This window comes from Drosophila guanche, unplaced genomic scaffold (assembly GCF_900245975.1).
Source record: "Drosophila guanche unplaced genomic scaffold, DGUA_6, whole genome shotgun sequence".
Lineage (NCBI taxonomy): Eukaryota > Metazoa > Arthropoda > Insecta > Diptera > Drosophilidae > Drosophila > Drosophila guanche.
The window spans coordinates 4,357,763-4,371,686 of record NW_022995749.1 but is presented as its reverse complement, the minus strand read 5'-3'; the positions used below and the strand labels follow the sequence as shown (position 1 = coordinate 4,371,686).

The 13,924-nt window shown below is 38.5% G+C and overlaps 1 protein-coding gene across 1 annotated transcript; it reads left to right on the top strand.

Annotated features, from left to right (window-relative positions):
• Nucleotides 1–6,751: 6,751 nt before the first annotated feature.
• On the top strand, nucleotides 6,752–7,205 carry LOC117585445. Its single transcript, XM_034274922.1, has 2 exons — nucleotides 6,752–6,973; nucleotides 7,024–7,205. The coding sequence occupies exons 1-2, from the start codon at nucleotides 6,823–6,825 to the stop codon at nucleotides 7,203–7,205; spliced, it is 333 nt and encodes a 110-aa protein (XP_034130813.1). The 5' UTR covers nucleotides 6,752–6,822.
• The last annotated feature ends 6,719 nt before the right edge of the window (nucleotides 7,206–13,924 follow it).

The following is a 13,924-nucleotide window of genomic DNA, read 5'->3' as shown; positions in this document are numbered from 1 at the left end:
GCGTATAAAAATAAGCGAATAAACCATAAAAACTGCAACTGAAACCTCTATAAAAGTGGGTAAAATCAAAGTGCAATCGAAACCTCCACACCCAAAGTAACAACATTTGTTGTTCAGCAATCAGAAACGTTTTTCCACACACATGAATGCATATTGATTTGATGTGTATGCCGCATAATAGCCAACAAAGTCGTCAGAAGCTGAATAATTTGCATATATATCACATTATTCTTTTGTCCTTTTTAAAGTCAGTACAAAAGCAAATACATAGCGACAACAAAAGCCCTGAAATTCAACGCGAAATTTATTTAAGAAAAAAAACCCTCTTTACTGTCACAAAAAGTTTATGTTTGTTGGGGGGTTTTTAAACTTTCGAATGACTAAAGAACCACATTTAAATGATGTTCAGATAATTCGAAAATTGCTTTAATCATGCCGTAATTAATTATTTTCACACCAAACAACCGCATGACAAGAATTTTACAGCAGTTTACGGCCGTATATCATCAAAAATACGCAAAGTTCATCCATTTTCTAATTTTTGTACATTTTGTACGCCATTGCGGTAAACCACATAAGGTACATTTTAGTTAATAAAAGCCACAGCATGACATAAATATACTCCTTTATTACATTTTCCAACAATGGACAACAATGGGGTTGAAGGATCAGCAGGTGATTGACTTTTTTGTAAACGTCGCAAAACCATAAAACCAAACTAAAAAGCCATCGCCATAGTCCATCCTCCTGCTACCATCGACCACAAACTGTTTCAGCAACTTCTAGCCTGGCTCTGAAAGGTGCACATTGAGTGCGGTCGGTAGCTCGGCTCCTCAGATAGACAAGGAAAATTGTGCAAAAATGTCTGCGACCATAGAAAGAGTGAACTTTATCTCCACCTACACCTCCTTCTTTGGTTGCTGGCCCCTCGAGTCTACGAAAAACGCAACGAAACAGATGGCCACAACTGGTGGCAGACAGGAAATTGGGTTTATTTAGGTCACGTAGCTGGGGCTGAGTCTCTGAAGCTGAAGTCTCAGCTCTTGATGCCGCATCGTCTGTTCTGATGGTTGAATGGTATGAAAAGTTTAAAAAGGAATAAAAGTGCTTTAGGTATAATAGCAAGGTGACCAGGTGAAAGATACCAAAAAAGTGGTGATTTCATTACTTCTTTATACACTTATTTGATTATCCTACAAAGCGAGTAGATAACAGATAGCACGGGTACATTTTCCACCTTCCGAATGTAGCCAAATATTTACTTTAAACCCGTCATTGATCTTTCGACGACTCATTCACTTATCTCACCACTCTCAAGGTCACTTATTACCCTTTCTAATGTCGTTTCCCTGTTTGCTTCTCGATTTTTATTGGTTGTAAAGCAACAATCACTGAATCTTTATTGAATTTACGAACCCTTTTTCAATTTCAGCGCCATTACCGGATCTAATGTCAAAGTTTGTCCCATGAGAGATGAAAAGTTTGTTTATTTTCTTTTGTCTTGTTTCTTTTCAGTGAAAATGTATTTTCTCCCACGTCATCTCATTAAATTTATTCAGATTTTTCATACCCTTTTGCTTTAATTCAGCATTATCCTACTCCAAATTTAATGGAACATCTTTAATATGGAATGCAAATAAAATCACGTATTTTAAAGTCAAAGAAACCAAAAACAATAAGAAGAATGGGAATGCGCCACACGGCACAGGCCCTGGCTAATAAAAACCGAATAAATTTGCATAATTATTCATGCCGAAATTCATTAACACTCAAACGGTGGGAGGGTGGAGCCTGTGGGGGCGGTGCCGAGAATTTTAATAACTGTGCGACATTTTGCTGAAATTAGGTGGAAATGGCAATGTGGAGATTGCCTCTTAGCCGGGCAATGGTAAGGCAGAGAGGAACTTACATTTTAATGGCGACCATTTGCTCGTTTTCATCTCCGTAACATTTTAAATCCTTTTTTGTTTCACGTAAATCACAACAAATCTTAAGGATATACGCGACATGAAGAATGAAGACAGCTTCTGCCTGCTCATTGTCAGTCGGGTGTACATTTATTTCTGTGATATACGCAATGGAGGCAATCTACACAAAGTTATTTGTACGCAAACTTGCAGACTTCCTGTTTCCGTAGACATTTCCTTCCGCAACGAAAGGACTTAGTAGAAGGCACTTCATCAAACCTAGTTAAGTGCCAGTGCTTTGTTCTGTTAGGATGTTACATTTTTCCTTATTTAAAGGCCAATCATTCCCCAAACAGGCCAACACTAGGAGCCACAAAATTTCGTAAATCAGAGAGCCACACGCGTTCCGTTTCTGCTTACCTGCCAGCCCATTTGCATAATGCTCCGGTCAGGTATGGCCACTTATTTGCAGAACTTTGCCGATCACCGTACTTGGTTTTCCCTTAAAAGTCTTCATTTGTCAACAGTTTTTTATTTCTGGCGACGCATTCTCCTATCTACCAGGAAAATTAAATCGTTAAAGGTCCGAATGTCCCAGACTTTTCTTTTCTCTGTACTCGCTTTCACTGCAATTCCGTGGAGGAAAAGGTAGAGGAGGAAATAGAGTTGTCACCAAGTCAAATCGTTTTACATCCACTTTTGACTTCGCCTCCCCCAGAGAAGGGAGTTTTTCCAGTTTTTCTTTATTTCCGTTCTACCTCTCTTTGGAAGCCCAATGCCCTGGGCAAGATGAAATTACAAACACTGAGGAATTGGCTTAGTAACTGACAGAACTGGCAAAGGAAGCCAATTAGATCCCAACAAAATGGTTTAAAACTTAAACAATTTAAGTGTAAAAATATCGAAATGTTCTGAAAACAATGTGGAAATCTATAAAGAAAATATAGCAAAATAAAAACGGTAAAGGTTTTTGTTCTCTCTTACCTTTTTGGTCATCGTATTATTCTATTACGTGAAGAAGTCGACGATTAACGGAAGAAGAATTAACGAGACGGTGAGACGATTTACGAAAGAACGATTTGCGAAACGAAAATGCACCAAACACTTTTAATGGTGAGGCGCAACACTACTGAAGCTCGTTTGAAAACACGAACGATAGAGCAAGATCACCAAGACCCAACCTCACCATGCAATGAAACACTTCCTTTTGATTTTCTCCTCACATTGGATATTAAAGTTGGAAAGGGACGCAACCCCTCTTTTTTTCACACAAAAAAAAAATGTATGCATAAAAAGAAAGTTTCACACTTTTGAATTCGTTTTACACATTTATCACTTCACTTTCACGTATTTCTTTACTTCGCCTTCGCCGCCATTCTTTATTTCGCCTTCGCCGCTCTGTCTTATTTCGCCTTCGCCGCTTGCATGTTGTTGCACTAAACACAATTTGATTACTTTCTTTAATAACTTTACACTACACTGCACAACACTTTTAGCATTTCACTTTCACCTTTTTCCTTATTTCGCCTTTGCCGCTCTACTTTTTAGGTGCCAAACGAGAGAGCCTCGGACACGCTGCTTTCGCTCTTTTCTTGTTGCTTTTTGACCTCGCCGCTTTTGGATGCCAATTTGCCGACGGCAGCCAACTCTCTGGATCAGGATGTTGCTGTTGCACTAAAACACACTTTTTTGACCTTTAATCACTACACACACTTCACTTTCACTTTAACTTTTTTCCTTGATTCGCCTTCGCCGATCTGCTTTTTGTATGCAATACGAGGGAGCGTCAACACGCTGCTCTCGCTCTTTTCTGACTGCTTTTCTCCTTTTTATCACATTGGATATTTTCGTGGGTCAATACAGCCACACATACGCACACACATTGCCAGAGATTACGTGATAGAATAAAAAAGATTTACAATGTACATACATCAAATTCTTATTACACTTTTAACACATCACGTTCACTATTTCCTTACATCGCCTTCGCCGCTCTGCCTTTTGTATGCCAATTTGCCTACGCCTTGCCGCCGCCTCTGTGGATCAGGAACTTTTTCTTGCCATTTTTGGACCCTTTTCTTTTTATCACTTTACCACTACACTGCACTGCACTGCGCGACAATTTTCCCGTTGAATTTTCATCCATTTCCCGATTTTCGCTACCCGAAACGCGGAGCTAACTTAAAAGCTTGACCCGTCCGAAAAATTGTAAGTGTGAGAGCTGCGCAGATGTCCATGCGTGGGTGGCTTCGTTTCTAGAACATTCTATGCTCTCTTTCTAAGCGAGCTCTCATTCTTCTTGCTCTCCCTCTTCTACACCAAGCCAGTGAACGTTTGTGCGTTTGATGAGTGAACACTTGGGCACTGAAGTGATAATGCAACGGTGTGCTTGGAGAGGGGAGTAGAAGCATGGCAAAGCATAAGATGAGCAAGGAATGTGATAGCATGGAACGTTCGAGAAACAAGCACAGCTCTTACGATTTGTACATATGTATTTATGTATGCATGTAAGTCTGACTGGTTAATGGTGAGAAAGGGGGTAGGCACGTTCGCCTGTGTTGGCATGTGTTTGAAGAGGGGATAGGAAGCAGCGCAAAAGCGAATGATCATACATATGTACATAAAAACATACATATGTGGGAAGAAATGAACAGCAAATGCAGCAAGGGAAAAAATATACCGGGTATTAAAACAACAAAGAAACATGAACTCACAGCTTCTAAACGAGAAATGGTTGCCGATGTACATATGTATGTACATATTTCATTATATATTTTTTTACTGATGATAGCGGGAGTGAGTGGGGATGCAGGAAGGAAGTGCAAACTAGATTATCCAAGAAAACATACAAAGGAAAAAATTTGTTGAAATTAAGGTGAACTCTATTTTTACTCAGTGTTAACATCGGTAACAATTCTTTCTTAATTCCATGCAAAAGAAACAGCAGCGAACTGTACGAGGTATGCTTGGTAGGGAGAGGGAGAGATGCCCATAATACACCCACACACATACATATGTAGGTACATGCTTACTGTACGTCGATCGGCTTGTGTCGTTCACTTCTTTCTGTTGTTCTTTCCTTTTTGTTACAAGTCGTTGCAATAGAAGAATGATGAAGGGAAAGTTCTCTTTCTTCTGCTTCAGCGCATCAGGCGTAGCAGACAGCCAAATGCCTTGTCATGGTTGCCTTTTCCGCCGATGTGTGGTTATCCAATATTAAATTATATTTCACATGACGGTAATAAGCAACAATCCTGAGTAAACACGTGATTTTAGCCCGTGCCGAGTCATAGTGGAAAATGCAACATCTTCAGTTTTTCCTTTTTGCTTGTTTTAGTTTTCCATTTTCACTGCTACTTTGCTTGTTCATGTTACGGTGGCCAAAACGACGAGCAGGATGCCAGCACTTCTGCCATGTTTCTGTTTGGTTTGGCTTTCCTCCCCTTCCGACCTGTTGTCATGGTACAAATTATGTTGGTCGGTCCACGTGCCTCGTGGCCTGAATAAGTGCTAGCTGGCATCCTCACTTATTTTAGCTGGCTACCGCCTTGTTTTTCCTTTCCCATTTCCGCCTCTCTAACTTGATTCCCCTGGCCTTATCCACTTTCCTGGCTAGACAAATTGAAAAGGTGCACTGGATATATGGATATGGCAAACAAGAATTATATCTCGCACATAAGGCAAGAGATTTATTCGCACTCGGACTAGGATATGAAACCTCCAAGTAGGTACTTGGGAAATGAGACACAAAAAGCATCGATTTTGTGTGAGGAACAGCTGAATCTGAAACATGCTGTTAAAATTGTTAATCTTTTCCAACCCATCATGGATTACTACTTCTTCTTGCCATCAAGAAACCCCTCTAAGACGTGCAGCGGAAGATATGAAAGTAGCCATCTAGCCGTTGAACCATTTTAATATTTAAAATATTATTTAGTGCAGAAAGGAATGAGACAGCAGGAAAGCGTTGAATAATTTAGCAAGCGACAACTGTAGCTTCTATAAAGAATATATTTTAGAGGATTGCATGCCTGCGGTATCTTCTTGTCTAAACTCTTGAGCCAAGAGTTAAGGAGGGAAGCCAAAATGTACGAGAAATAATTAGTAGAAAAAACAAATATCAACAGTTCTTACCATCGATGGCTTGGAATTTTACATCAAACATTCCTGGTGCAAAATTTCAGTTCGAAAGCGAGAACTAAAGGGAATTTTTTTTACTTAAAGCCTTTTCCCAAAATGGTGCAGCCAATAAACATTTTTCTCAGCATTTACAGGAACAACTTTCTATGGTAAGTGCACAAGGAATCCTAGTCGCAAGACTTTACATAATTCGTATCCACTTTAGTAGGACTTTGGTCAAGGAATGAGAGTTATGTTTTCTTCACTGTGGGTGTCTTTGTGGCCAAGAAGTTAAAGGTCGTAAAACTGATGAACGCCATTGGACCAGCTTATTTTTATTTTTTGTTATTTAATCGCTATAGCGAAATTGGTTGGTCGCAGACGATGAGTCCGCATTGACCAAGTACTTCAGTTTATGTTGAATATTAGAAAAAAGTCACTGAAAATTTTGAACTCATAAAAGAGTTGTTTGCGGAACAAACACCAGAAATGGAATGATGCACCAGCTTAGAGCAGAATACAAACACGAAAACAAAACGAAACAATCAAGAAAACTGCAGCTAAATAATTCTGTAAACACAGGGAAGATCGACTATGTACTTACATGTATCTCGTGCTGTGGGATTGAAAACAGGGTTGCTTTTTGCACTGATTTATTTTTGGGTCCATCTCTAAGTATTTTTTAGTATTTTCATCGATAACTGCTTTTCGCAGCATGCCTGATTGCCAGGCTTTAAATGTCATAACTTATGACTTGCAAATCATTTCCTTAAGCTTCAGAGAAAATTCCGTGAAAATGTCGCTCTCAAAGCCCTCTCAATTTGATTTGCCGTTGGACAAATTGAATCTTCTCAATGATACAAAGGGCATTGAAAATCTACTAAAGTCGATGGGCATCACGACCTACGAACCGGGTGTAGTAAAATTACTGCTTAACGAGGGTTACTGTAAGAAATGTCGCCAGCTAGTAGAAATATAAATAAACATTTTGTTCCAGCTTTGATCAAGGAAGAATTGTTGAATCGTAAGAACCGCACGGAATTGGCCAAGGCCTGTGGCAACATTTACCCGTCCGCAGCTGCAGCTGCCATGGATACCGGAATGCCCCAGGAATGGTTACCAAAAAGTGAAAATGAGGTTGTGGTTTTCACTTTGGATTCAGTCTCCGATAAAAATTGAATTTGATATATTAAATAAAATACGATTATGACCCTTACTCAGTGCCAATTAACTGTTCTCATCGCGCCACACGAAAATAAAATAAAACTCAAACAAGACAGACAGCAGCGCCACAAACCTGTTGGTTCCTTTCAGTTTCCATCTGCCTAATATCAATATACATTTGTACTCATGCGAAATACTCCAGAGATAAAGGAGAGCAAACAATCTCAAACTCATCAAAGCAATTCAATTGGTTATATGGAAGCAACGAAAGGTTCTTCATATTCAATCTGACAGCCATCAATGATGTCAATTTCCCACCTGAGCCAGCGCCAACAAGGTGGAAACATGGAAATCCAATTGCTGTCACGAAATAAACTCAAATATTCAGCTTGGAAATCCTTTTTAAGACCTCAGTGAATAGTGTGGGTGCTGCTGTTGCTGCTGCTTACCTTCCAATTGCCAGTTTTTTCATTTCGATTTGAAAATCGGTTTTCGGTTTCCTTTTTTTTTGGGGTTGGCAAAATTGTTTCTTTGCAAATCGTTTCGCACCTGAAATTTCTGGCTGTTAAAGTGATAGACGGCTGCTGGGTGACAGCTCAAAAGCCCAATGCTCTTGGGTTTTGTGGATCAGAGTTGGGAAGTTTCTAAACACAGGAATTTCAATGACTAGACAATCAAAAGCAGAAGCACCAGACTGACCTGACCTACAGTATGGTGACTGTAATAGTGACTTTTGATTGAAAGCCCAGCCTAATTACTACCCATTACGGACAACTTTTGGAACGTTAACGTCACCTGAGCAGTAGCTTGGAACTTTCCTGAAAGTACCCTTCTGTTTTGGCAATTATCATACTTAATCTCTTTGATAAACTTCTTAGCTAAAATTACTTGATATTTCACCATAACAATATTAATTAATCTTTAGATTTTCCTGCATATATTATATATTTATATTAAAAGATTAAAAACACGTTCATGTTACGTTACGTATTTAATGACGTTGCTCAGGCACGTGGAACTTATGTGCTTGCGTGAAACGGAGAGAGCAAAGGCCGTCAGCTGAGGCAGAGACAGCGCTGCTGAAGCTGACGCAGGCGGTCGGAGTCGGCGCAGGACAGCCCCATGAAAAGGAAAACAAATTTAACACTGCAGTGGTGCTTGGGGATAGACATTGGAGATTTTAACCAATGAATGAATCCATTCAAGTTTGTTCAAACCTCAACATTTCCATTTGTCTAGTCTGAAATCTAACATACATCTAACATTTCCATGCCAGCGAGAACTCAACCAGCAGCTGTCTCTATCTCAGCCATATCCGTGACCACATGTCAGCCCCAACTCGGCACTGCCTCAAACTTGCGACAGACAGGTGTCAGGTGGTGGTGATGGCGACCACAGACCAAAACGCACACTGAAAGCGTCAAGTGAATGGATGACAGGAACACAGAACATAACAACACAAACAACTGTCGCTGTCATTAGCATTAACGCTAAAGATTCACTTCATTTCAGTGCTGGCATTTGGCCTGGGGATTGCTCTACACCTGGGATAAATGGCAGTTGGTTCCATTTAGCTAAATGGAAAGCGTTTCTTTCCCCTGACAGCAACTTTATCGCTGTTTAGCCAAAATACTATGACACATTTGCTCGATTCAAATGAGTAAAGTTAAGAATTGTCTGCCGGCTGCTGTGAGTGTCATTCGGCAATAAAAGTTATCGTTAACTTTCCGAATTTTCAAACTAAAATATAAGTTATTCAAGTGAAATTTATATCTTGTCGGTGATTCAAAGGGGACCAATACAATAATTCAAACTAACAATATGTGTTTCTAAAGCACTATGTGGCACAATTCTGTTTGTTTCTGATTTCTCTTTCACTGGCAGCAGCTGGGGTCTAGGAACATTTTAATTCAGGGCTTCATTAAGCTACCAATTAAAAGGCATAGAAGATCCAAGACTGAACCTTTTTTTGCTACCATTTTTCAACACCTTTTGGATGAACATGCACATTGGCATCTATCATTTTAACAGCCACAATTTTGTTGGTTTGATGCCAAAGTCTGCCGAAGCACAAATAGGAAATTCGTATTTTCAATTCATTTTCGTCTAGGGAGTTGATAAATCGACAACATTGATCAGTGTCTGATAGAGACTGAAAACCTTTATCGTCTGTTACATAATTAAGTGTGTTTCCCACTCAATTTTCATCCACACTCAAATAACTTCAAAGTAATGCTTGCAGTTTGTTGCCTTGCCAGACTTTGTACAATTAAAAGACTCGGCTTAATTTTTGTATAAAGGGACACAAGAATGGACTTTAAGCACAGGGGACTGCGAAAGGCTCTCTCTCCCTTTTCTCATAAATCAAGCTGCCAAATCTGCTTTGTGATTTTCGGCAGTCTCAAATTTTGTTTATCTGACGAGGGCACCAACAATGTGACAATTTACTTGCCTTCCCTTGAAAGTGCTTGCTCTTGGCTGAACTTAAGAAATGAATTGTTATTTTTTGCCTGTCAAGTGCACAAATTTAATGAATAATTCATTTGTGTAATTTAAATTGTATTTTTTCTAAGGTGGGGTAAAAATCTGTAGAGAATAATTAATTTGCTACGCAAATTCTGTGGAATATTAAGCTGATTATTTCCAGGTTCAAGTGCTTGAATAACATGTTTCAAGGATTTTATTTTGCATATTTAATGCAGCTTAAATAAAGCAGTAAAATGCCTCAAAATCAATTTAAGGATTCATTATTTTTCATTGTTCGGTACTAAGCTTCGAGGAGCATCCCTTCATCTACTGTTTTATTCATTCTTGGATTATTATTGGCTTATTGTCGAATGCTAAACGATGCATTAAATATTAAAATGGCTTTACGTGAGAGCCTTAAACTAAGCAAAACTATTAGCATGCTTCCCGCTGTCTCCAATTCATTTTTCATATATATTTTTGCATTATTTTTTCTTGCATTTATTTGTGGTCTCTTCTGTGCCAGCTGCTGCCACAATCCCGGAGCCCAGTCAAATCTCCAACAATGACTGTTTTTGTGGCCATCCTTGGCATAATGAAACATCGCAATGGTTATTTTTTTCTTGGTAAGGACCTGCCGTATTGACTGCCAACAAGACAATTGCTTTAGGGATATTTTCTAATGCTTCATTTGTATGCCAGTCAGCAGGCGAGTTCACAATTTTACAGCAAATTGTGCAGCAGCTGTGTAGCCAGCTGAGTTGAATTATTTCAGCGTGGAGACAGTGACCTGCCAAAGCAATTTTTACATAGAAAAAACATTCAAATGTACACAAAATCTTTCCATCAATCAGTTGCCATATTTTCTGTTGCACAATGGGCATTTTTCAGCACTTTTTTAATGAAGAAAATATGAAAATAAAACAGTGAAAAAAAAACAATACTCTGGTGGCTGAAAGTACGGTTTTCGCAGTGCTTTTCCTTTGGCGTTTGTAAAAACAAGTAAAATTCACCCTCCCACAGATTTCCTTCGTTTTTTCCTCTGCTCTTATTCTTTTGTTGCGGCAACCAGTAAATCCGTTTCTTAAAATAATAATGAGAAATTATTGGCGCACTGCGGACTGGCAGACAGGAGATAAATGCACTCCCATAAGGTTGAAATACTTTAAAAGGCAACAAAATTTGCCAAGAAATATATACACAAATCAACATTGAAATATTCAAATGAAGATATTTGTTTATTAACACTTTTCATGTTAAGTGTCTGCCAGCTGACATGTGTTACAGATTTCCATTATGAAAATGAAGCCTGTGGAAAACAGTCAGCCTCTGGGGCTGTCGTCTCTGTCAGCCCATCCTTCCCTCCACAAACTTTCCTTGAGCCTCATAAACTTTTCGTTGTCGGCCCTTACCGCTGTGGGACTTAAACACCTTCTTAACTGCTTAGGCGTAATTCGGGGGAAAATTTGCTGAAATTTTAATTGGATTGTTTCGGTTTACCCAAGCCTGAGACATCGTTTTAACTAATTTAAACCGGGCATATTAGATGTCGCAACTCGATATCTATGCTGCTCTTGTGGACTGTCCAAATTAGGTAAATAATATAAACAAACAGCGCAGATTAACTAAAACAAACAGCCTCTCCATGAACTCTACAATGAATGACAAATTGTCAGAGAAGGTGTGTAAGTTGCAAAGACTTTAACTATAATTTTATGTTAATTGAAATCATTTAAGAGCAACTGATTATATAGTGGGTCTTCTACGTTCAGCAATTACAGCAAAAGTTATAGTAAAACCAGAAGCCAAGCCCAGAGTTCTGTTTGTGCAACAATAAACATGAAATAATAGTCCGAAAAAAAGGGCAAACTATGAGAAAAAAATGTTCTACCTAATGTAATAATAATATAATGCTCAGAGCCTCACTGATGCATGTCTTAAATATCAGATTACATACCCAGCAGCAGCTGTTTGCTTTAGCGTGGCCCCAAAGGGAGTTTCAACCAATATCCTTGGACCAAGTCAGCCCAAAATTCGTAGCACGTTCCCTCAAAGCACTCAACTGAGTGAGTTCCCAAATGCGAACATTTGCAGGCATGCTGCCAGTTTGTCCATCTGCCATCTGCCTGTCTATTGCTGCATTTTGTCCGATTTTCTGTTTTGTCGGTTTCCCGTCTATTGCAATTTCCTCATCCACATCCGCTGCTGCCCCGCCTTTTACCCGCTTAATTGTGCGTAGCAGCTAAAAACAAACAGCTGAAAATCCCCCCAAAACAGCCACAGCCATGCAGTCTCTACCGAAGCCTCTACTGCCTCCACGCACAGCGCGAAATTGATTGTTTCCTCCGACAAAAGAGTTGGCCCCGCCACATGGGAAATGCAAACTGTAATTGGCTTTTGTTCGAGTGATTCTTTGCGGGCAATGATGCATTTAACTACAAGTTTGTAATGCTATTTCTAGAAGGAATAGAACAGCTATTGGTACACTCAATTGTGGAAAACTTAACCAAGAAAATGCCAAAGAAAATCCTGCAAATATTATCTAACTACTGATAATATCCTGCAGCGACAAATAGTCTACAGAAATAAATTAAAGAACATTTCAGAGACCCATTACTCTCATATAATTGAGTTAATAAATTAATTCACTAAAAGCTTCGAATAATTTGAGTACTTTGAATTATTTTATTTTATTAAAACATTGATTTATGTCATGTATTTAGCAGATAAGACTGCTTTATTCTCTTGGTCATCGCTGGCTTAACTCATTTCAACAACAATACAATTATCTGCCAGGGATTTGCATATTTCTGTTTTTCTCTTTGATTTATGGTTCAAGCTTCGGTTTCCTTTTTGCAATTTTTGGGATTTTATTTTGCTATGATAAATTATGTTCTTTGGTTTAATTTGTTAATGTTAATCCGTTAATTGCCAGGACTGCCTGTTGTTTGAAAAATCATTTAAAATATGTTGAAGGCTGCTCGAATTTAAGGCACATTATATATATTTCACAGTCACAGTATTGTGAGTCTCAGGCACAAGCCGCTGAGAGAGTTTTGCGGTGACTGCAACTCCCCACCGAGATTATGAAAGACACAAAAAAAAATAAGTCTCTCTCTATCCGCTTAGCCATTTGCTAAGTACAAAAGTAGCTACATTTCTCCATCTATTTTCCACATTTTGTCTCCATTTACACAGTGCACTCTTTTGTTTTTAAATTTTCACTAGGCACTCCCGCCGCAAGACTTAAAAAAGAATTATTCTCGTTTTCTCTTAGCCAAAAACTTTTTTTTTGTGAAAACTTTTGTGGAATGCCGCAGAATAAAGCATGCAACGGGCGACTGTGGCAACTAAATGTGGAAATGCTGTCTTCATAGTGGACTCTGGCTGCTAAGGAGACTGCAGCTAAGGTTACAATTATTCGGAGGAAATAATGACACAATTAAGGGAATAATTTACAGTCCCAATACAGTCCAGATATTCTTGAGAAATTTACCAAACGCTTGTTTTATTTTTTAAAGGCAAACTTGTATCGTTAAAGCACACATAAATTATCAGAATGTTTTCTTAAAACACAGTAATAATTCACGTAAAATATTTACCTAGGCTCCTGCCCTCATTCTGAAATATATTCTAAAATAAAAGCAAACAAAAACCAAATTAGCGAGCATTTATTTGCTAAGGAAATAAGAAAAATAATGTATTTTCTATGATGTAAGGAAAAGTAAACAGAAGCCAGGACAGAAGAGAAATTCGGTGTTTGTTCTGCTAATCTTGTGGACGAAATATTTTCTTTTTCCTGGTTTTAATTTGCATTTTTTTTTGTATAAGATTTTCACGTTTCACACTCTGCATTTTTTTGTGTTTGCTTTTTTGCTTTCCATTTTTCTGGAGCAACAATCTTAGTGCTAAAAACACCTTGAAATGGATTTAAATGAACAAATAAAGCAATGGCTAGGAAGGGTCAAATTTGCATAATTAAAAGTAGATTTAAAGATATGGCAGCAAGAGCTGGATGAGAACTGATATAATTTTTAGCAAGTATTTTCCTAACTCAAACATTGTGAAAATAGTGAAACTGTCTGTTAAGAGTACAAAATTTCGTAATTACTAAATTACTAAAGTTAATTGAGGCTGACATTTGCTCAATGCTCACGCCATTAAATCGCTTTAACTTTGCTAGTTGATAACTGCATTTTCTCTTCTTTTTTTGTCGCTAGAGAGAGCGAGAGTAAAATCGGAAATAAAACACAGACACAGTCGCTCCA